Genomic DNA, 23771 nt, shown 5'->3' on the forward strand with positions numbered 1-23771 from the left:
TATTGCACAGGACCAAATACATACTTCACCTCAGGGAACCTATGACCTTCCAGCAACAATCTTGTTGGCCTGTCTCCACAAGGTCCTCTAAAGATGATCAATATATGCTTCAAATCAACTTTCCGCACTATGCAGAGAAGCCACTACTAGTATTTTTTTATTCTTCGTTTAAAAAAAAAAAAACTCTCTTGATAAACCACAATCTCTAGCTTAAATGAGCTTGGAAATCACAAAAGGAAATAAAAAACTGCCATATAGCTACTAGTATTTTTGTCTGTCTTTTTGTAAATTAAGGTAAAAGATAAATTAAATGTTCCTAGCTTAAATTAGGTAAAATCAGAAGGAATAAAGCAGATTATATAGCAAACACTTGCTCCTGACACCTGCAGTTTCTAAAAGCATTAGGAATATTTTTATTAAATTCAGAGAAAGCATAATTGCGAACAAATACATGACTTTCTCCCCAAAGGCCACTTTGTGATAAAGTACATACATATAGAGTTCATGGTTTCTTTAAAGTGCTAGATTGTCTCTGGCTTGAGAATCATCTATTGCTTTAAAAGGTCTTTCAGCACAACCCCAGCACTGTTGTCAGGTAACGCTGGCAAAGGTGTAAATGTGGGCAAAACATCTGAGATGGGTTTCAGAAGAAGATGCCCGGGCCCACCAGGTCCAAGTCCAGCTGGGTTAATAAGAGGTACAGCTGCCGAGCGAGGAGCCAAAAACGGATTTACATCTGTTCTTCTACCAGACCTGGATTCTGCTGTATCTAAAGAATAAAATATGGATTTAGTCTCCTATCTTTCACAAAGAAGTCAAAATGAAATAACTCTGAATGTAAGTAATAGCATAAAGTTATCTGTGTAATATTGTTAAATTGATTAGCATAGATAAATAAAAATAATCAATGTATCACTTATCAACTTAAAAATTCTCCCTTGACGGTAATAACACTGGCATCCAGCACATCTTTTTGGACTGTTCTTTATTCAAAATGAAAACGCAGCCAGGCGTGGTGGCTCATGCCTGTAACCCCAGCACTCTGGGAGGCCGAGGTGGGCGGATCACCTGAGGTCAGGAGTTTGAGACCAGCCTGGCCAACATGGTGAAACACCATCTCTACTAAAAACACAAAATAAAAAATTAGCTGGGCATGGTGGTGGGCGCTTGTAATCCCAGCTACTTGGGAGGCTGAGGCTGGAGAATCACTTGAACCTAGGAGGCGGAGGTTGCAGTGACTGGAGATCGCACCACTGCACTCCAGCCTGGGTGACAAGAGCAAAGCTCCATCTCAAAAACAAAAAATTAAAATTAAAAAAAAAATGAAAGCACAAACAGGCCTCAATTCCTAAACACAAATACTAATTTGTATGGCTAAAATCTGACTAATGTTCACTCTTGGTAATTCAAAACATTTTCTGATAAAAAAACAATGCTATACATGTGTTTTAAGTTCCCAGATTTGGCCCCCAAGTAAATTTAATTCATATGCTGCTGGGTTCTGGATCCCACAAGCAAGGTCTATGAAATACAGGAGGATGAAAGAGGATAACGAATAAGAGGAACGAATAGGGAAAGAAAAGGCAAGAGAAGAATATTTGTATGCTTATCTAATACCTTATTAAACACATTAAAACTCTTGTTTTATACTTAAATACCAGTTATGTAACTGATGAACTTCATTTACCATAACAACAGCTTTTTAAATGGTGTCATCTATGTTGCAAGGCAAACTCTTTACTTACCCATCTGAATAATGAAAGGCTTAAGGAGTTACGTTCTCCCCAAATAATTACAATAAAGAAAAACAAACCCATATTACAATGATAACAGTTGAATTAATATTTGCCAGAAGAAAAAACAATATATACATACCTTACCTGATCATCTTTTAGGCAGTCATAGGTTTGAAAACAATCTTGATTAGATTATTTTTCTATGAAGTTGGGCTAATACAATTCCTTTTTATTGGAATAGGTAAATTCCTAATGTCTTAGTGGACAGATTCTGCTTTAATGCCCAAGACCTCTGACAACTTCAGTGGTAAGAGACAAGCAATCCTTTGAAGGTGCCTACTTCAGCAACGGGAAACTCAAATAAAAAAGACCTCCTAAAGCAAAGAAAGCACTAAGACAAATTTGTCAAATCTGCTTATCATTGAGCACTCTTAGGGCTCCCAAGCCGTACTTTCCTATGAATGACAACTTTCCGAACTCTGGGCAAGCTTCTGGTGTTACCTAGTGAGCTCTGACACACTTCCAAATTCAAGATTAAAGATTAAGCTTGCTTTGTTCATGCAAAGCCTATATCAACCCAAGCCATCACCAGCTTTTGTATCCTATCAATACAAATCAGGCTGGGCACTGGACTTGATACAAGAAAGGGGAAAGGTAGGAAAGAGGAAGAAAAGTGAGAGAAAAGAAGGGGAAAGGAGGGAGAGGGAGGGAGAATAAAGAAGGAGAAGGGAAGAAAAGGGAAAGGAAGGGTGGGAAAAGAAGGGGAAGGGAAGAGAGGAAGGGAAAGAGCCTGCCATAATGAATTTGGGAATCTGTTTCAAGATGCTACAACCTAGTGTAAAAGAAAAACTGTTTTCAGTATAGCCTACACCTCTTAGATAAAGTTATGACTTTTCACTAAATTTAGCAGGCAAAACTACTTACTACCTAAAGGACCGATAAATTTTACTACTTTCCCTTCCTATATAAGTCCAGAAAAATAGAAATATTTGTCTAAACAACAGAAGTTTTAAAAATTTCGGAATATAAATTCTTTATTATTTTATCCAAATTTAAGCATCTGATGTGTGATATAAATGAGTATATAATAACATATACCTTTACAGTCCAATTAGTAAACATATTAGTCTATTAAAATATGAAGACTTCAGAAAAGAGCTCTTCCAATAAAGAATTTGTTTATAGTCCAACAGATTATAATCCAATTTCAATTGATAAATTTTCTTGCATGCCAGTATATATGATAATGAACATAAATAAAACCCTTACAATTTAGTGAGACAGAAAAATATGTACACGTTAACCACCACCAACCGTCCGCTCTAGGCAGATCTTTCAACATAAAAGAGTGCTTTCTACATTCTTGGAGTCTCAAGTCAGTTTGTTAAACTGCGCTTATATATATTAACATGCCAATGTTTGGTTACTGAGTGTAGCACTTAAATTTTCAAAGGAGAAAAACCCTTCTCAAACTATAAACTACACATCTAACTCGGATTAGCAAGAACCACCATTAGTGAGAAACGAAAGCAGGTGGCCAAGAAAGATGTAACCAGTTCCCCATCACTTCCAGAGGAATAATTCATAGCTGGTTAGGCAGACAGAGAAGAATTATTCTGATATACAAAGGGAAGATATTTCTTACCATTTAAATTAATCTAAGTCAATTAAATATCAGATTGCTACAAGAATATATGAAGCAAAAGCCTGATGCCTTATTGGAATTCTGGAAGTCCTGATTACACATTTTCAAAAACACTAAAAATTTAGTTAATATCACTGTGAAACATAATCATACATTAAACATTCAATTTTTAAATTATAGAAAAATTAAATCTCTAGTTTTACCTTTAAAACTTTCTGGTGCATTTGTATCTCTTTTTCTTCTTCCTGGTGAATCCAGAGGTTTCATATCATGAACAGAAAGCTTTGGTGGTGGAACGGATGGATGAGATTCTGTTTCTAGAAATTTAACAAAAAGTTCTGAAAAAGACTAAGAAAAAATATTTTGGTTATATTAGGCTAGATAATTAAGTTATATTCACTACAACTAAGGAAATGTACCAGCTTTTCTAATTAAATATTAAAAATTAATCATGCCACTTGAATAATTTTTACAAATCAGCTTTATGAACAATTGAAAATACTGGCACTTTTTTTTTTTTTTTTTTGAGATGGTGTCTTGCTCTGTCGCCCAGGCTGAAGTGCAATGGCACTATCTCGGCTCACTGCAACCTCCGCCTCCCAGGTTCAAGTGATTCTCCTGTCTCAGCCACCTAAGTAGCTAGGATTACAGGTGCACGCCACCATGCCCGGCTAATTTTTGCATTTTTAGCAGAGACGGAGTTTCACCATGTTGGTTAGGCTGGTCTCGAACTCCTGACCCTGTGATCCGCCCACCTCGGCCTCCCAAAGTGCGGGGATTACAGGTGTGAGCCACCACACCTGGCCTAAAATACTAGCACTTTAGATAGATGATCATCATTACAAAAATTTAACAATTTAATCAACAGTCTGATGGTAACACTCACTTCTAACACCTCATGGTCAGAATTAGCCAACTGATAATACTTATTTTTCTTGCCATCAATGAATAGCACTTAATGAATCTGATCATTTTAATAACTATTAACACAAACATAAAAAATTATATGAAAGGAAAACACACATTAGACATAATTTTCTAGTCAGGTCTAACCAATGAATATAATAACAAAAGATCACCAATAACATTGTCAGATTAAAATAATGTAGTGTAGACCTTTCCTTTAAATTAAATTTTATGCCAGCCTAGTAAAATAGGGTTTTATCTTTAACCAGCTCTGGGTAAATCACCTATCCTTCGTGTCCTCTTTATTAAAAAACTAAGAGAGGCTGCGCACAGTGGCTCATGCCTGTAACCCCAGTGCTTTGGGAGGCTGAGGCGGGCGGATCACGAGGTCAGGAGTTCAAGACCAGCCTGGCCAACATGGTGAAACCCAGTCTCCACTAAAAAAATAAAAACTAGCTGGGCGTGGTGGTGGTGGGCACCTGTTATCCCAGCTACTCGGGAGACTGAGGCAGGAGAACTGCCTGAACCCAGGAGGCTGAGGCTGCAGTGAGCCAAGATCGCACCACTGCACTCCAGCCTGGGCGACAGAGCGAGACTCTGTCTCAAAAAACAAAACAAAACAAAAGCTAAGAGAAAGAAACTCCACATTCTAACTGATAATACTACTCAATTCAATTAATATTCATCTAGAGCCTACAACATACCAGGCACTGTGTTTTCATGTTTATTAACCGCTTCCTCCTTCGAGAATCTAAGTTTTATGAGGGCAGGCGCCGTTTCTATCCAGTTTGCAGCTGCATCCTCAATGCTTAGAACAGTCTAGTTCACAGCAGGTACTCAGTAAGTATTCACTGGCTCAACGATTTGGAACATACATAGACGAATAAAATAAATCCTCTATCTTGCCACTATAATTTAGTAGCAAGACTGCCTATGGCAGCATGATCAAGTACAAAGGAAAAGTTAATATTTTGAAAAATAAAAGCACCATATAGAGTTAAAATAAAACCTATATGCAATAAAATTATGAAAACTGGCTTGTTATCCTTAAGCTTAATCACCTCTCTGGAACTCAGTTTCTGCAACTTCAAAATAAAAGGGTTGTATAAAATAATTTAAAAAAAAATCTGATTCTTTGCAAATGAATGTAATATACAGTCATTTTACTATTCACCTTAAGCAAGAATAAAATTGTTTCTTACACTATTAACCACAGATTGCTGATTTGGTCTCAAAGGTGTGTTGGGAACACTTTTTGATCCTCCTCCAAGCCACCCAGTCATCCACCTGGTAACACCGCCCTGATCGTCATGAAACAACTGAAAGATTATTTTAAAACAGACAAATATTATCAGTACAAGAAAAAAAAAAGAAACAAGGACCACTTTTATATAATTTCTGATAGTTGTAAAGCATGCTTTTCAAGTTCAAGTCCTAGTAAATGTTTCCTACTGATAGAGTCTACAAATACAATAAAATGCCATCCCAAGCACCATCTCAAATGAAAGTTTGGGGATATTTCAACATTTCAGCATCCTGATATGAGTAGTTTGTAAGTTACAAAACATTTAAACTAATATCATACATATTGAACAAATCTGCCTCTTCAATGTTGTATGAAGTAATTCCATTTCCACACTGAGAAAATTACACTCAGTAAAAGTTACATACAGTAAAAGGAAGTAATTGTCTACAAAGCCACTATGTGGATTATGAATGTGTTCAGATGGCTTTCATCGTCCAGTCACCTGCTCCATCTCCTCCCTTCTGACGCCCAGGATGCTCCCCATTAACCGTAACACTTCATGACGCTGATTTTTCGGTGTGTGGAAATGACCGATGAAGAGGTTTCTCATTAGGACTCTATGAAAATAAAGGCAGAAACAGCTCAAGTGAACTCAACATTAAGTACACTCAAACACTAAGCATAGAAATATTTAATTATATTAAACAATTAAATACTTATAAAAAAAGTCTAAACAAAATATTTTAAAGTGTCTTTAAAAAATCTTGACAAGTCTAATATTTCAAAAAAAATAAAATAAAAAAGAATATTTCAAACATCCCAAAATGTATACCTTTTAAAATCTCACTTACTAGCCACCCACTTTATTCAACCCAGTTACTGACCGAGGCGGCGCCTCCTTAGTAATTCCAAGCTCCTGACTGGGCTAATGTTCACCTGAAGCAGAAACTTAAATGGCGATGACTGTTGTGTTTAATGTTATGCTTATATTTCCCCATCCAAATGTATTAAAAATTTACTAATAATATATACATTTAAAAAATATTAAATGAGCTACTGTTGCATATATACTGAGGTTTCAGATCTAATACATTTGAGCAAGATTATGTTCATTTAAGGACAGTAAAAGAAGCAAAAAAGAATGGTAAAAATAATTTTTTTATTTTCTAAGTACTTCTTACTGAGGTGATATTTTAGCTCTTCTATATGGTTTTAAGAAAAAGAATGAGCTGGAAAAAAATCTACATTAAAAATAAAAGAAGGTAAGTGATTCTGCTGACTCCTCATTAAAGCTGCATCCTTCCTCACTAAGAGTAAGGGGAAAAAAGGCTTTTGAAAAATTTAATCACATATAAACATCTACATTTAGAAGTTTTTTTAACCATAAAAGTGATTTCCACAAAATATACAAACATTAAAAGCAAAAAGCATACTTGTCTACTTTTCCTTCTGAGCTGTTTGCTAAGTTCATCAATTTCTTTTGTACATCATCCAGCATTTCTTGTTGGAGCTCATCTGTTGTAAAATATGTGAATAAAGATAGCCATTAACTGATTAAAATAGTCTGGATGACTATATAATGAAATTTATGAGATCTTTATTATAACCTCTGAATATATACACTTATTCTAATTGGGAATATTCAATAACTTCTATCTCTTCTTTGGTCCAGGGAACTAGGCTCTCATATAGAAATCCTCTAAAAGCCAGAGTGCATTAATTCACATGGTTTACTCCCAAGAAAGTAATCAACTCTGTAATACAATACTGAAAAACCAAGAAACGTTTTCATCCTCTTTAAAAACTTAATAGCAAAGAAGAGATTTTCATCACTGCCTCCTTGCATGAAACATTTCCAGAGCCACTCTTATTAACAGGAGGAAGTGGAAAGGACTTTAATATTTTCCTTTTTCTATTTTCCTGGCCAGACTCTGCTTTTGGTGAGCTGACTAAGAAGTGTATCTAACACAACTAAGACCATGGCTCAGGATGCAGTGGATAGGACAAACTATTATGGGGGTAAGGAAATTGCAAAATATAATTCAGGTAATCGGCTCTAATATACAAATCAAGATACTATAGCTTATGACTGACTTAGAAGGATGCCTGGACTGTTTTATTTTTAAATTATTATTTAAAAAGGAAGCAAAATCCATAAAATCTTGGTGGAATAGTTGGAATTTAAGCAGTATTAAAGGCAAAGTCTAGAATTACAACAGGAGATACCCTGTTCCTAAATTCAGCCATGCCACAGGGCAAGGATTTCTGGACTAAGGAACTCTCAGTCAAACATGGAGTTTACACCTGTTCTGTTATGCCAGAAACAAATAGTTTGAGCTGAAAGAGATGCTCAGTAATTTTAAGCTAGATTATAAGTTTTTGTTCTGAAAGAAATAAAGAGGAGAGCTCTATCTAGAAACATTCACATCCAAATGCTAGACTCTGCCACAAACCTTTTCCTTTGAATTATGCTGCATTTTCCTAGTAGTAGCTGGATACAAGTTCCGTTATCAGATATGATTTACAAACATGTTTTCCCCATTCTGTGAGTTGTCATCTCACTTTCTTGATGATATCTTTTGAAACACAAAAGTTTTCAATTTTTATGAAGTCCAATGTACTTTTTCTTCTGTTGCTTGTGCTTTTGGTTTCATATCTAAGAAACTATACCTAACCCAACACCTATGTTTTAAGCGTTTTATAGTTTTAATTCTAAAATTTAGTTCTACTACCCATTTTGAGTTAATTTTTGTGCATGGTGTGAGGTAGGGGTCCAACTTCATTCTTTTGCACATGGATATCCACTTGTTCCAGCATTATATGGTGAAGAAACTATTCTTTTGGCAACCTTGTTGGAAATCAATTGACCATAAATGTATGGTATATTTCTAGACTCTAAATTCCCACTGTAAGAATTCTGCAAATGTTTTGTCATTCTTTTCTTTTTTTTTTCCTGCCTGGAAAGCTCTTTTCCATCAGGACTGCCTATTAACTCCTATTCACCTTTCATGTCTCTGTTTCCAACTCACTTTCTTAAAGAATTTTCCTTTGAGCCTTACAGATTAGGCCAGGTCTGTTTGCTTTATGTTTTCATTCTGCTCTGAACAATGCTTCTGCACAATGCCCAAAATTCCGATTTATGGTACTAAATTCATATATAAAATGTCTCGTTTAACTGTTTACGATGGCTTGTGGTTTTCCTAAATTGCAAAAATCTAACTTGCAAAATGTCATTCATATAATAGGCCAATTTTACCAAAATAGAGATGGTTGCCATAACCATATTATAAAAGCAAGGTTTGTATTTGGAAAATCTACTACAAACTTTTCCTTTCCTGTCTTTCCAGTAAGGAATTTAAACTTGGACGAGAGAAGGAGAGAGAGAAGGGGAGAGAGAGGGCGAAAAGGTGGGGGTGGACAGGACTATTATTAAAGTCTGAGTCAGTAAAAGACACTTTAGATTCCTAATGTGCACATGTATACTACTAGCACATGGTGTTATCTGGGCCTTTTCTAGCACTATATTCTGAATGTAAATAGAACTCAGCAAATAAGTTAATCTCTCGTCACTGTTTTGACTTAAGCGTCCCACTCACAAACTAAAGTAGGAGACAGAGTAAAGATGGGCATGGTCTTCTCCTCCTTCCTCCTCCATTCCTCCCCAAGGCTACAGAAAGATAGCAGAGAAACACAGGTCAAGCTTAGCTAACCTACCTCCAACCCCCACCTTCCCTTTCTCTGAGATTTCCCTTCTCCTACCTACTTTCCTCTAAAATTAATAATTTGTATATTGATTACATGTCTATATAATAATTTGGTTATACTGGGTTATATATAAAATATATATGTGTGTATATATATTTGAGACAGGGTCTCGCTCTGTTGCCCAGGCTGTGACATGATCACAGCTCACTGCAGCCTCAAACTCCTGGGGTCAAGCCATCCTCCTGCCTCAGCCTCAGGAAATAGTTGAGATTACCAGTGTGCACCACCACAACCAGCTAATTTCTAATTTTTTGTAGAGATGGGGTCTCACGATGTTGCCTGGGCTGATCTCAAACTCCTGCGTTCAAGTAATTCTCCTGCCATAGCCTTCCAAAATGTTGGGATTACAAGTGTGAGCCACTGTGCCTGTCCCTATATAAAACATATTATCAAACAATTTCACCTATAGCTTTTTACTGTTTTAACATGGCCACTAAAAAATTTAAAATTACACGTGGCTCACAGTATATTCCTACTGGACAGTACTGCTTTTAGAACATAACCAGGATATAACACTACTCTATACTATCTCTTATTTTAAAAAGAGAGGCTGGGCGCAGTGGCTCACGCTTGTAATCCCAGTGCTTTGCGAGGCCGAGGTAAGCATATTGCTTGAGCTCAGGAGTTTGAGACCAGCCTGGGCAACATAGCAGAACCCTGTCTCTACAAGAAATACAAAAATTAGCCGGGTGTGGCGGCATGAACCTGTAATTCCAGCTACTTAGGAGGCTGAGGCGGGAGGATCGCCTGAGCCCAGGAGGCAGATATTGCAGTGACCTCAGATTGTGCCACTGCACTCTGGCCTGGACAACAGTGTGAGACCCTGTCTCCAAAAAAAAAAAAAAAAAGAGAGAGAGAGAGAGAAAGTGAAATGACAGACATCTTCAGAGTAAAATTCACAAAGCAGAGCTGAGCCTGATAAAAATTTTAGTAAAATAAAGTAGAAAATTTTAACTTTGCTCTATGAAAAACTGATCAAGAAATCAAACTGTGTAGAAGTCCAAATCAAAAATACTTTCTTGATGAAAACTTACTAAGATTGGTATGGTTTTTATTAAAGTCTCTGTATTCAGAAAGGTAGAGTCAAAACATCCTTAAGGCGAAAATGACAGGGTTAAAATTTCCTAAACTCACTATCAGAACATACAGTTTGTCCCTGAGCTAATGTGATGTGGAATGCAAAGGGCTGCTGCAAACTCAAGCAGTAGTTAGAATGTACTCTGATATTTGAGTCTAGGGGGAAAAACTCAGAATTTAAGGGACGGTGCTAGAAGGATGGTATTAACTATGAGGGGTTTGGAAAGGAAAAGAAAGTCAAACACCTACTACAAAGGTCCCTACAGATGCCTCTTTTTCTTCAAGCACCCTTATTTTCCTCCCATCAGAAATTCTGAATATTTCTCTACAAAAACTGAACCCTAATTCAAACCACAATTTGAAATCAGAACTGTATTTATATGGGCAGGGAAAATATGGTTATTCAGAAATGAGTTTTAAGCCAAATAAAATATTTCTGTGAAATAATCTCACATGCCAAAATAATTTTTTGGAAGTTAAAAAAAAAAAAAAGGTGGAGGGGGGAACTTTAAAAGTTCAGCAATAAAGCAACTGAGATTTAGTCTGGTTTGGAGAAAGAGTTACTCTACATCTGTGACATAGTAAAACTTGCCATATCAGAGTCTCTTCTCTGGAACACCTAGACATGGTGCCATGGTCTTCAACATTTGGTTTAAAATAAAAATTGAACATAAAATGTAATTGATTGCAACAAATCGGCACATCATAATTTTACATTTCATTTGTAATTAATGACAGTACACTACAATGCTGCCTTCAGAGAACATCTTAAAATGAATCATACTGCTTACAAAGTCATTTGGATATTTCATGAGTAAGCTCTTGTAGGCAAGATCCAAGTCAGATTTACTGAACAGTCACCTGACTGAGAAAAAAAAGGAACACAGAACTTGAGAGTCAGAAGTGGATATGAATCATGGTCCTATCACCAGGGCCAGACTTTGTTGCCTATTTTGTAAAATGAACATGCTTATCTCAAAGAATTTGATAGAATCAACTGAATGATCAAATGTGACTTTTCTAAATAGTAAAGTGCTATATAAAGCATTAGTACTTATCATCCAATTTCTTAAAATAACTAAAAAGTTCATATTTCAATCTAGCCTGAATCAGTATCACATATATTACTCTGTTTAATGTTAATATTTTGTGAGGTTTTCCCCCCTCCATTTTGCATGTTTGTCATCTTTGAGGCCAAGGAGTCAACAGAAGGAAGAAAAAAATGTTAGAAAGATGATTTCACATACATATATATATATGTCAATAAATAAATTGCATCTGGTGTCTTATCTGCATCTGGATACCTTAAAAATAAATTTAAATCTGATACAATATTAAACCTAATAAGGAAATTTAACCTCTTCATTTAATTAAATATAATCAAAGCAAAAGCTAGAAATTAGATCTTTTTTATTACAGAATTTCAAGTTATACAAGATCACTTTTAACATCAAATTTTATATATATATATATATATATATATATTTTTTTTTTTTTTTTTTTTGAGACAGAGTCTTACTCTGTCACCCAGACTGGAGTACAGTGGCGCCCCAGCTCACTGCAACCTCCATCTCCCAGGTTCAAGCAATTCTCCTGCCTCGGTCTCGCGAGTAGCTGGGATTACAAGCGCCTGCCACCACGCCTGGCTAATTTTTGTATTTTTACTAGAGACGGGGTTTCTCCATGTTGGCCAGGCTGGTCTTGAACTCCTGACCTCAAGTGATCCACCCACCTCAGCCTCCCAAAGTGCTGGGATTACGAGTGTGAACCACCGCACCCGGCCCAAATAATATATTTTTAAAAGATATTATACTATTTGCAATTTGAGGTTAAGCTTTATAAGCATCTGTTTTGTCTTTTTTGTTGTTGTTTTTTTAGACAGAGTCTCGCTCTGTCACCCAGGCTGTAGTGCAGTGGCACACCCTCTGCTCACTGCAACCTCTGCCTCCCAGGTTCAAGCGATTCTTGCGCCTCAGCCTGCTGAGTAGCTGGGATCACAGGCATGTGCCACCACACCTCGCCAATTTTTTTGTATTTTTAGTAGAGACAGGCTTTCACGATGTTGGCCAAGCTGGTCTCCAACTCCTGACCTCAAGTGATCCATCTGCCTCAGCCTCCCAAAGTGCTGGGATTACAGGCATGGGCCACCGTGCCCAGCCCTGCTCTGTCTTTTAACTCAATTATTTTCAACTGTATCCAACACAGAATTTGAAGGTCTAGAGTATATGGTAAATGTTTTGTTGTCCCATAATCATAATTGTTCACTGCTGAGTGAAAAGTATCTTTTAAAATTCTAGGCCAGGCCGAGTTGCTCATGCCTCTTGTAATCCTAGCACTTTGGGAAGCCAAGGCACAAGGATCATTTGATGCCAGGAGTTCAAGACCAGCCTGAGCAACATAGACAAACCGTCTCCACAGAAAAAAAAATAAGATCCTGCCTCTTAAAAATAAAAATAAACTTCTACTTCTTAGCAATGAACTCACAGGAAAAGAATTATATTAATACAGTATAATTTCATTAATCTGAATTCCACTAGATCAGAATCTGTGATTGGTTGAGGTCTACTGGATTATTTGTAGACCAAATTTGGATTATTCACCACAGTTACTATGTACACTTGATTTTATATAAATATTTTTAATATAACCAAATCAAATTTATTTTTCCTCACCATTCTCTTCCCTTAACCCTTTATTATGAATTCAGATAATCTGAACTATATTTCTCCATATTGAAACAGAACTAATTTTTTAAAAAGAGTAAATATTATGAGTGGTTATATACTTAATTGTTACTCCTCTGGCATGTGAGACAGAATATATATTTAATTTTAAAAGTGTTACACACTTTCTTACTTTCAGGCGGGAGCCACACATTGGGTACATATGGACATAAAGATGGGAACAGCAGACACTGGAGATACCAGAGGGGGAAAAGGGAGACGGGGAGAAGGGCTGAAAAACAACCTAATGGGTACTATGCTCACTACCTGAGTGACGAGATCATTTGTACCCCAAACCTCAGTGTCAAGCAGTAATAAACATATACAAGTAACCCTGTACAGGTACCCTTGAATCCACAAGTTGAAATTAATTTTTTAATGAGATATTTCATGAAAAAATTGCAGATATCCAGGGTCTCTTCAAAGATCTGAAGACATGCCAACACTGGGCCCACATTCCTGCATGGCAGCAGCTGGGCGGAGCTGAGAATCTGCTGCCTCCATAAGAAACACTTCAAATGATCAGTCTTTACCTAGTTTCATGTGCTCTTTTATATTATCATCATAGCCTCAGTTTACAATTTGTGTTTGTGATCCATACTAAGAGATTCTTATTTCCACACGGCAACCCACTTCTACCTCCGCCTTTTCAGCACTCCACTCCAACACATGCATGTGCACACATACCCACCACCCTTGGTCATTACTAGTCAACTGTATCCTCAGCCAGTTTCCAGATTATGACACACAGTTTCACAGGAATTCCTCCCTCTGTCTAGAACACTTTTCCCCAACTCTCTGCCTTCTTAGCTATACCTATTCACCATTCAAGTAATTTCAAGTGAGCTCTTCACTAACCTTGTCTACCCTTCCATGCTACCAACACCAAGTACAAAGGATAGCTCTTTCCTTTCTAAACCATTTGTTTCATGTATTTGATGCATGTCATCTTCCCTTCCTGCCTGACTGTAAACCTCCTGAAGGCAGGACCCTTGTCTCCTGTCTTTATTTATATCTTTAGTTCTACTGCAGTGCTTAGCACACAGCAAATAAACAATGAATATTTGAGAAGTAAGTCAAATAATGATTGATTTTCTCTGGGAAAAGAGAATATCTGCAAAGAACAGAACACTGGACAAAAAGAACAATTTATGTTCTGAATTATGTACTCATCCATACATAAAGAAATAAGGGCAAGGACACAAAACACATTAACTCAAAACATTCTTATTGCTATATCATTTACTTTTCCCTTCAAACTTAGAGGAATTTTTTAAACTGCAATTTCTAAAATACAGTTCAGTTGAAAAAGGTTTAATTATTTACCTAATTGACATACACTTTTTTCTTAACTCATATTTTGGCATTGTCTAGTATACCCAGATGTTTATATCATCAAAATAATTTTTTAACCATTTATGGCAATTCAGAAAACTGCATCTGGTACTTCTTATATGTTTCCTCTAAAATCACCACTTCTGCCAAAAACATCTATAAAGAAATCCCTCAAAAGGTTTGGGTAACAAAGCGTCTGGGAATGTATTTGGCCTGTGTTCAACAGGACATTATATGTTTTCTTGTATAAATCATGTCCTGGAAAACGGAATGTCTTTATTTAAAATAAAAACTTTACCATCCAGCACCGTAAAGGTAGTTCCATGAAAAATATTTTAAGCTTCTTTTATATCTGTAGCTTTAAAACATGGTTTTATGCTTCATATTACAGTAAGTTTTACTGGGACTCATTTTATACATTCTTCTAGATTTTCTTTTAAAAAATGGTCTAAGGAAATTTTCCATTCTCAACTCTTAGGAGACTTTTAAAAGTAGTCATTCAACCTTCTTAAAAAAAAAATCAGTTATGCTGCCCTTTCAGATACAGGTATAAACTAGCAGACAGACCAAAAGATCTTCCTGATGTTAGAACTAAATTTGTATTGCTTATGAAAACTCACTTTTCTTTGCACACCATAAAATTCACCACCTTTCTGAATCATAGTTATCAAAATAACAATATCTTGTGCTTTTTATTTCAATTTATCCAATCACTTTTTTTCTTTTCTTTTCTTTTTTTTTTTTTTTTTTTGAGACCAAGTTTCACTCTATTGCCCAGGCTGGAGTGCAGTGGCGTGATCTCAACTCACTGCAACCTCCACCTCCCAGGTTCAGGCAATTCTTGTGGCTCAGCCTCCCAAGAAGCTGGGACTACAGGCATGAGCCACCATGCCTGGCTAATTTTTATATTTTTAGTAAAGATGGGGTATCACCATGTTGGCTAGGCTGGTCTCAAACTCCTGATCTCAGGTGATCCACCCACCTTGGCCTCCCAAAGTGCTGGGATTACAGGTGTGAGCCACCACGCCCGGCCAAATCATTTTCAATTAGCAGGAATTTATGTCAAGGATGATGGTGGAGAACAAGAAGGAAAGGAAAATGTCAAATTTGACCATAAATATAGCAAGATAACGCATTTTAATGGTTCAGTCACAGGTGTATAATTTCTCATCAATAGCAATTCCATGGAATTCTGAACTCTGATCAGCTCAGAGTAGTTAATGAAAACCACTGTCATATGTGCTTCCTAGGCCATTCTACTGAGTTTGGATATGGGATGGCATGTGAAGTCTTTGGAACTGTATTGAAGAACACTTTCAGGCAAAATGCTGAAAGAATAATTTTTTAAAAGGAAGGACAGCAGTAATTCTTTTAACAGCCAACACTGTCTATTAAACTATAGTACTCAGGATCGTAAGATTTATTTTCTTCGTTACTTTCCCGGGAAGAGGGATAGAGGGGGAGGGAGACAGGGAGAAATATTTAAACAGTTCCCTACTACTGGTTTATGTCTCTACTCAAGTTCCTTTTCTCCATGGAATGCTGCCTGACCCTTAATGGGATTCTGGAGGAACTAAATATGCCCTATCTTATGATCACTGTTGTGCACCACTGTCTTCAATTACTAACCTATGGGGTATCTACACGATGTGTCATTTCCTTAGCTAAACTCCTTGGAAAAGGGATACTATCTAGTATCTCATATAGCACCTAATGGGAAGCCAAGCAGTTGGTTCTCATTAAATACTTAGTGCCTGATAAGCATCTGTCTTCATACTTTTCACACAAGGCCCAAAAATACTCTTAATTCATAAGCACAGATGCACATACATACTCTAAGAAATGACTGAAATTATCAACAGTCTACTGTTTCAATATTGGCATTATTTGCAACAGCTCTCTTTTTCATATGTTTGACCAGACTGAATCATCCTCATCTCTGGTAGCAATGACATAATCAACCATTTGGAATAAAATACTTTTAAAAGTGAGCTTCCTAATATTGTTTAAATGCTGAAACTGTGTATCAATTAATCATTAGTCTACAGATGCTTAGAAGTAAAACAATACTTCGCCTTTACAATTCAAGTCTCCATGTACTTTCTTCCAACAAAAGGCAATCTGTCTTTTTCAAAATTGTTTCTCCTGGCAAATATTTTTGCTGTCTGGCCAAGTTTTGTGTTAAAAATAAAGTACAGTATTACAACATCAATCAACATTTAAAGTACTTAATGATCTAGGAGAGAAAATATACAGCGATTCTTTTGAAACAAGTGAGCTAATCAAAGTTTTGTTTACATTATCAAATCAAGAGTGCAGCTTTGAGAAAATAAAATTGCATTTGTATTTAGAGATACAAAAGTGATATTAAAGCACTTAGGTAATATAAGAAAACAAATTGTTAAGAAGAGCTGTAAATGGCAAGAATGACTTACAGACATAACAGAACCAACTGTCTCTTTACACCCCTTCCTGCTTGTGCAACACTGGCCTCTTGCCTGCCCTTTCAAATACCAGTTATACAAGCATAATCAGAGCTTTCTCTGTAGCTAATATTGATTCCACAAAATGAATCCAAAGTTCGTATACGTTTACAATGAATATTAGTATTTTCCACCTAAGCTTTATCGTTTATAATCAAGAACATCTGAAAATATTCTACTAGTGGGGGCTTAAATGAGTGTCTGAAAAAGTACTAAATACAGGTTGAGTATCCCTTACCCAAAATGCTTGGAACCAGAAGTGTTTCCGATTTTGGATTTTTCAGACTTTGGAATATCTACATTATAGTACTACTGGCTGAGCATCCCTAATCCAAAAATCCAAAATCCAAAATGCTCCAATAAGCATTTCATTTGAGCATCATGTCAGCATTCAAAAAGTTTTAGACTTTGGAGCATTTCAGACTTTGGATTAGGGATGCTCAACCTGTATTTCAAGAACTCTGATAATATTTATTAACTACAATAAATCTTAGAATTTTAAATTTACCATCAACTATTGGGAATTACTCAGGTAGGTGTCTAAAAGAGGATGTGGCCTTAGATGTTATAGTAGCATAACATATAGCACTGAGTTGTCACAAAGCAATGAGCTGGTTCACAACACTGCTGTTTCACCTCCATTAGTCTAGCCCAACCCGAAGATTATCAATTCCCAGTGTGTCTCCTCTCAGTTGCCCATATGTCTTCCAGATAATGTTGTAGTTGCACTGGCCTTCGATCTAACTAGACTGTTTTCTAAATAAATACTGCTCTTGGTAAAGGCAACCATTTCAACGTTAGGGCACAATACAGAAGATGCTACCATATTTTCAGGGGAAACTGGAGATATACAGGACAAAATACAAGTCGGACTATAAATAACCATTTTCCTGATAGGGCTACAATAACATGGAAAGACCATGAATTATGGTAATAGGTAAAAAGATCGGAGTTCAAATCTTGCCTCTTTAATCTATAAAATGGATAATACCACTTATTTTAGAGATGCTTATAAAAAGTAAATGATGAGAAGACTAAATACATAAATGTTATGTCAAATGTCCATAATAGACACTCAATACATAATTGTTTCCTTGCTGCCCATTTTCAGGCCCTCTACTAGATTTAGAGATCCTAGCCTGGCCAAGTCTTACAAGGTAGAAGACTTTAGGTTTGGCAGTAACTTGCCTCAGAATCAAGTCATTTTGAGGACAATTACTTCACATCTATCTTTTTTTCTCTGTATTCCTAAAAATCTCCCCTGTCCTGTCTCCTGCTGGATTTAGGCCAGCTTACTTTGGCTTGTCCTTTGCTGTCCATGCGTCAGTGGTTCCTGCCGGCTTGCCTCCCTAGTGTCTAAGTCACTGCTTCTGTTGTTGACAGCTCCTCTGCTGTACCATCTCCTTCTATTTTTGCTTATTTCTAATTTCATGTTAGGTGGTATGTATTTCGTAACTACATGCCTTGTTACTATTGTGCCTAACCTAGACATCTAAAGTTGATGCATTTCTAGGCTCCGTTATCACCTTTCCAATAACCTTGAATCACTACCTACTAAATGCAGCCCTAGAATAGTTTTGACTTCCTGGTTGCCTCTAAATCAGAGATGAAATGAGGATATGCCATCTTTGTCAGCTGTTGGATTCAACAAAGCCCTGTAAGCCACCTGATCACTGAACCAATTAATAATCCTAAGCATAGGACATACCTTAGGGAATGGACAGGGCATATGAGACACCTTATAAACATCAAAAAATACATGATGCACCTGTGGTAAAACACCATCTACAATCATAAAAATCTAGCTATACCCAGACATTCATTCTACAGAAAGTTGCTCTTTTGAGAATTCTGCCTTCTCTAACAGATCAGATGGCTTTAGGCAAGATGCACGTGAACTGATAAGGGAGAAATCATATCCATAAAAAGTCAAATCAGTCCAATCAACCCCTCTGATGGTCAACAGGGTGACAGCCAATGCAATGGCATTGCCTCAACATCCAGGAAAACTAACTGGACAGCCAGGGCCAACTTAATGACTCTGGTTTCACTAGGACCATACTTAAATTGAAGCAAATCAGTCAGGGAAGATACAAATGGAAGTCACACATCAATGAAGTTGGTCTCACTCAACTATGCCAATTTATGACAGAAGACTACATTTGATTTAATATCAGTATTGTAGTGGGGGAAAAATGAAAAGAAAAAAAAACCTACTTTGTTTTTTAAGTTCTTCAATTTGTTCTTCTTTTACATCTAACTGTTCTGTAAGTCTTGATGCTGAATCCAATGCAGCATTTGCTTCATCCAAACGTTCCTGAGAAAGAAAACTTTATTTAAAAAAAAGTATGCAAAAATTATTTCACAAACTATAAGGCTGAGAGACATCTTAGAGTCAACCTCTACATTTCAGCTGGTGAAGCTGCACCTCTATGACCTTGGGCAAATGTATCTGACCAATAAGTATCAAAGGCAGAACCCACATTCTTTTCAATACAATACTGCCTCATTTAGAGGAACTAAATAAAAAGAGCAGATGCCACTGAAAGACAACATGATGACAGAAGTAAAAAAAAAAAAAAAAAAGTAACAACATAAACTACAAAAAAACAAAGATACAGGAAGTCCAGAAATATAGCAACAAATGTTCTCTTTTTCATTTTTGAAAGTCTAATAAAGTGATGTTGATTATGACTTTGTTACTTTAAATTTTATTTCCCTGACCACTACTAGTGAATTTGAGCATTTCTTTTCATGTTTACAGGGCAAGCTGGATCTGTCCTTCTGTGAAAACCTCTTTGCATACATTGCCCAAGATTCTACTGAGTTCTATTTCTCCTGCCCATCTGTAACAGCACCTTGTATAGTAGATATGAAGCTTTTTCACCTGTGCTAAGCAAATACCGTTACCATATCTGCCATTTTTCTACTGACTCTATAATATCTTTTGTCATGTAAACATTTTAAATACTACATAGTCAAACAGGTTCTACCTTGCTTTTACAGCTTCTTAAGTTTTAGTCTTGGTTAGGATCCTCCTTGCCCTTAGAATGTAAATGTAGTCTTCCAGATTTTATTACAAGATATTTTGTAATATATTTAAATCTTTAACACAGTGTTTCTTAATGGGAGTGGCTTTGGCATTCCTTGCCCAATAAATGCCATCTATCCCCAGATAATCAGCACCACTCCCAGTTGAGAATCCCTGCTTTAATACAATTAGACTTTACTTTTGTTTATGATGTAAGGTGAGGGTCTGTTTTTTTTTTTTCCTTCCTTCCTATGGACGGTTGGTTTTATCAACATCATTAATTAGACAAGCTATCCTTTTTCTCATTAAATTAATTTAGGTTTTAGTTTCAAATTCTCAAATATACCCTGGGCTCTATTTCTGGATTCTCCTTAATCCACTAATCTAGTCAATATTGTATCGATTTATGGCTCTATTATGACATCTAGTAGGCAGGTCTCTCCTCACTGCATTATTTCTCATAATTTTCTTGGCTATTCTCAAGTATTCTCCCATGTAAATTTAAGGTCAAGTTTTGCCATCTTCAATCAGTGTGACAGCCTTTCTACTGTGTCATCCTGGATAGGCCACAGACCCCAGTTATTCAATCAAACATGATCTAGATGTTGCTGTGAAGGTATTCTGCAAATGTAATCAAAGTCCTTAATCAGTTGAATTTAAGAAAGGCACATTATTCTGGATAATTTGGGTGGGCCCGATTGAACCAGTTTTAAAGTTCTTAAAAGCCAGGGTTTAGCCTTCCCCCTAAAAAAGAAGAAATTCCTTCTTTGGACCGCAGGTTCCGCCTATGCCTATGGAGTTCCATCCTGCTTGTGACTTTCCTTTCCTGGCTGCCTGTGGACAACAGCTTTGGCCCATGCCTGCTGAGTTCCAGCCTGCCTTTGATGTGGGCTTCCCATCTTGACTGCCAACCCTACAAATTTCAGACTTGCTTATCCAGCGGCTGCAATCTTGTAGCCAATTCCTTGTAATAAATTGCATGTGTGTATCCATATATATCAATATACAAATTTGACACATATACATACACACCCTACTGATTCTGCTTTTAGGGGCTGAAACCTGATTGATATATAGAGGGAATGAAATTGAAAATTTTAAATAAAATATTTACTATTCAAAAATCCACAAAACTAAATTTAGTGTGAAGGAAATATAAACTTTCAAATGATTCTTTTTAACCCACACCATTTGTACTTATGAAGTTATTAAAGCTTAAATCTACGCTTAGATTTTTTCCAAAATCAGCATTTAGATTTTGTTATTCTTTCTACCAGTCGTTTGGTTTTTATTTCATTAATTACAGCTTTTATTTTTATTAATTCCCTCAATTTCTTCTCATTTATTTTGTTCTTCTTTTAAATGTATATTACACTTTAAATTTTAAAAAATAAAACTAATTTTAAAAGAAGATTTGACTGGGTGCTGTGACACATGCCTATAGTCCCAGCTAGTCAAAAGGCTGAGGCAGGAGGATTGCTTGAGTCCAGAAATGCAAGGCTGTAGTGCACTATTATGATCACACTGGTGAAGAGCCACTGCATTCCGGCCTGGGAAACATAGCAAGATTTCATCTCTAATTAAAATAAGAAAAAAATGCCAGGCATAGAGGCTCACGCCTGTAATTCCAACACTTTGTGAGGCCAAGACAGGAGGACTGTTTGAGCCCATGAGTTTGAGACCAGCCTGGACAACAAAGCAAGACTCTGTCTCTAAGAAAAAAGAGAAGAAGATCTGGACTTCCATTCTAGCAGTTCCACAGACTGTATACTCTGGATCCACTAGAAACTACTAAGAGTATTAGATAAAATACATCTTTTTAAATGTATTAATGAGCTGACAAGAAAGTAAGTATAAATGGTCAATAAACATATTAAAAGATGCTTGACCTCACTGGTAATTAGGGAAGTGCAAATTAAAACCACAGGAAGACAGCCCTTCTGCTATGGCTTGAATGTATACCCACAAGTTCATTTGCTGAAAACCTGATTCCCAATGTGGCAGTATTGGGAGGTGGGGCCTGATGGGAGGTGTTTGGTTCATGGGGGCACCACCCTCATGAATAGATTAATGTCCTTACTGTGGGAGTGGGTTCATAATCAAGGAAGTAGGTTCCTTACAAGAGGAGGAGTTTGGCTCCCTCTTGCTCCAACTCACCTTACCCTCTCTTTGCCACGGGATGATGTAGCAAGGAGGTTTACCAGTTGCTGGCACCTTAATCTTGGATTTCCCAGCTTCCAGAACCCATGAGCTACTAAGTTTCTGTTCATTATAAATAAACCAGTCTGTGGTATTCTATCGTATCAGCACAAAATGGACTAGGACACTTCCTACCCATCAGATTGTCAAAAACTTTGAAAGTCTGATAATGTCAAGTGTTGACAAGGATGTAGAACAAGAAGTCATGTGCCTGCTAGTAGGAGTAAATTAGCACAACCACTTCAGAAAACAATTAATCATCTAATAAAGCTGAAGTTGACCATGTATGTCCTATAACTCAGCAATTCCAATCAAGATATACATCGAAAAAAACTCTTGTATGTTTAGAAGATATCTGAAATACCCTTTATTAATAAAATGGGTAAATTATATATTAATGCAATGCATACAGAAGTGAAAATAACAAATCACCTATATACAGTAACACACAGTAATATGACTGAATCTCATAAACACTATGGTAAGTTTTTTAAAAAAGCAAGTCTCAGCCGGGCGCAGTGGCTCACGCCTGTAATCCCAGCACTTTGGGAGGCTGATGTGGATGGATCACCTGAAGTCAGGAGTTCAACAACAGCCTGGCCAACATGGTGAAACCCTGTCTCTACTAAAAATACAAAAATTAGCCAGGCGTGATGGTGTGTGCCTGTAATCTCAGCTACTTGGGAGGCTGAGGCAGGAGAATCACTTGAACCCAGGGCAAAGGTTGTAGTGAGCTGAGATCACGCCCTTGCACTCCAGTCTGAGCAAAGAGCGAAACGCCGTCTCAAAAAAAAAAAAAAAAGCAAGTCTCAGAAAAATTACTGAATTTACATATAGTTCAAATTCCATTTACATAGACTTCAAAAATATGCAAAACCAAACAATGGATTGTTTGGAGCTTCAAACCTATGTGATAAGAACCATAAAGAAAACAAGCATATACCCAAAGGACTATAAATCATGCTGCTATAAAGACACATGCACACGTATGTTTATTGCGGCATTATTCACAATAGCAAAGACTTGGAACCAACCCAAATGTCCAACAATGATAGACTGGATTAAGAAAATGTGGCACATATACACCATGGAATACTATGCAGCCATAAAAAATGATGAGTTCATGTCCTTTGTAGGGACATGGATGAAATTGGAAATTATCATTCTCAGTAAACTATCGCAAGAACAAAAAACCAAACACCACATATTCTCACTCATAGGTGGGAATAAAACAATGAGATCACATGGACACAGGAAGGGGAATATCACACTCTGGGGACTGTTGTGGGGTGGGGGGAGAGGGGAGGGATAGCATTGGGAGATATACCTAATGCTAGGTGACGAGTTAGTGGGTGCCACCCACTAACACCATGGGCGCACCAGCATGGCACATGAATACATATGTAACTAACCTGCACAATGTGCACATGTACCCTAAAACTTAAAGTATAATTAAAAAAAAAAAAAAGAAAACAAGCAGAAAAAGAAAAAAGAAAACCAAACAAAATAAGGAAGTAATAAACATAACATTTTGGAATAGTGGTTGCCTAAGAGGTGGAAGATGAGAATGGGATGTGAAGGGGTGCATAAGGAACTTCAAAGGATGAAGTTTTATTTCTTACACT

At 36.7% G+C, this 23771-nt stretch overlaps 1 protein-coding gene across 4 annotated transcripts in view; it reads right to left on the reverse strand.

Moving 5' to 3' along the window:
• Positions 1-389: 389 nt before the first annotated feature.
• TRIP11 (thyroid hormone receptor interactor 11) overlaps positions 390-23771 on the reverse strand; it is a 71585-nt gene continuing 48203 nt past the window's right edge. For 2 of the 4 annotated variants that reach the window (XM_004055588.5, XM_055361255.2), the window contains exons 16-21: positions 19134-19233; positions 6967-7048; positions 6036-6150; positions 5490-5606; positions 3585-3729; positions 390-769 (exon numbers count right to left, since the gene is read on the reverse strand). In XM_004055588.5, the coding sequence (XP_004055636.5) occupies positions 549-769; positions 3585-3729; positions 5490-5606; positions 6036-6150; positions 6967-7048; positions 19134-19233 (780 nt within the window). In that variant the 3' untranslated portion in view covers positions 390-548. Of the gene's footprint in view, positions 770-3584; positions 3730-5489; positions 5607-6035; positions 6151-6966; positions 7049-7101; positions 8110-19133; positions 19234-23771 lie in introns of those variants that run through there. The other 2 variants (XM_055361257.2, XR_010130817.1) reach the window with 2 other exon arrangements.

This window comes from Gorilla gorilla, chromosome 15, assembly GCF_029281585.2.
Source record: "Gorilla gorilla gorilla isolate KB3781 chromosome 15, NHGRI_mGorGor1-v2.1_pri, whole genome shotgun sequence".
NCBI lineage: Eukaryota > Metazoa > Chordata > Mammalia > Primates > Hominidae > Gorilla > Gorilla gorilla.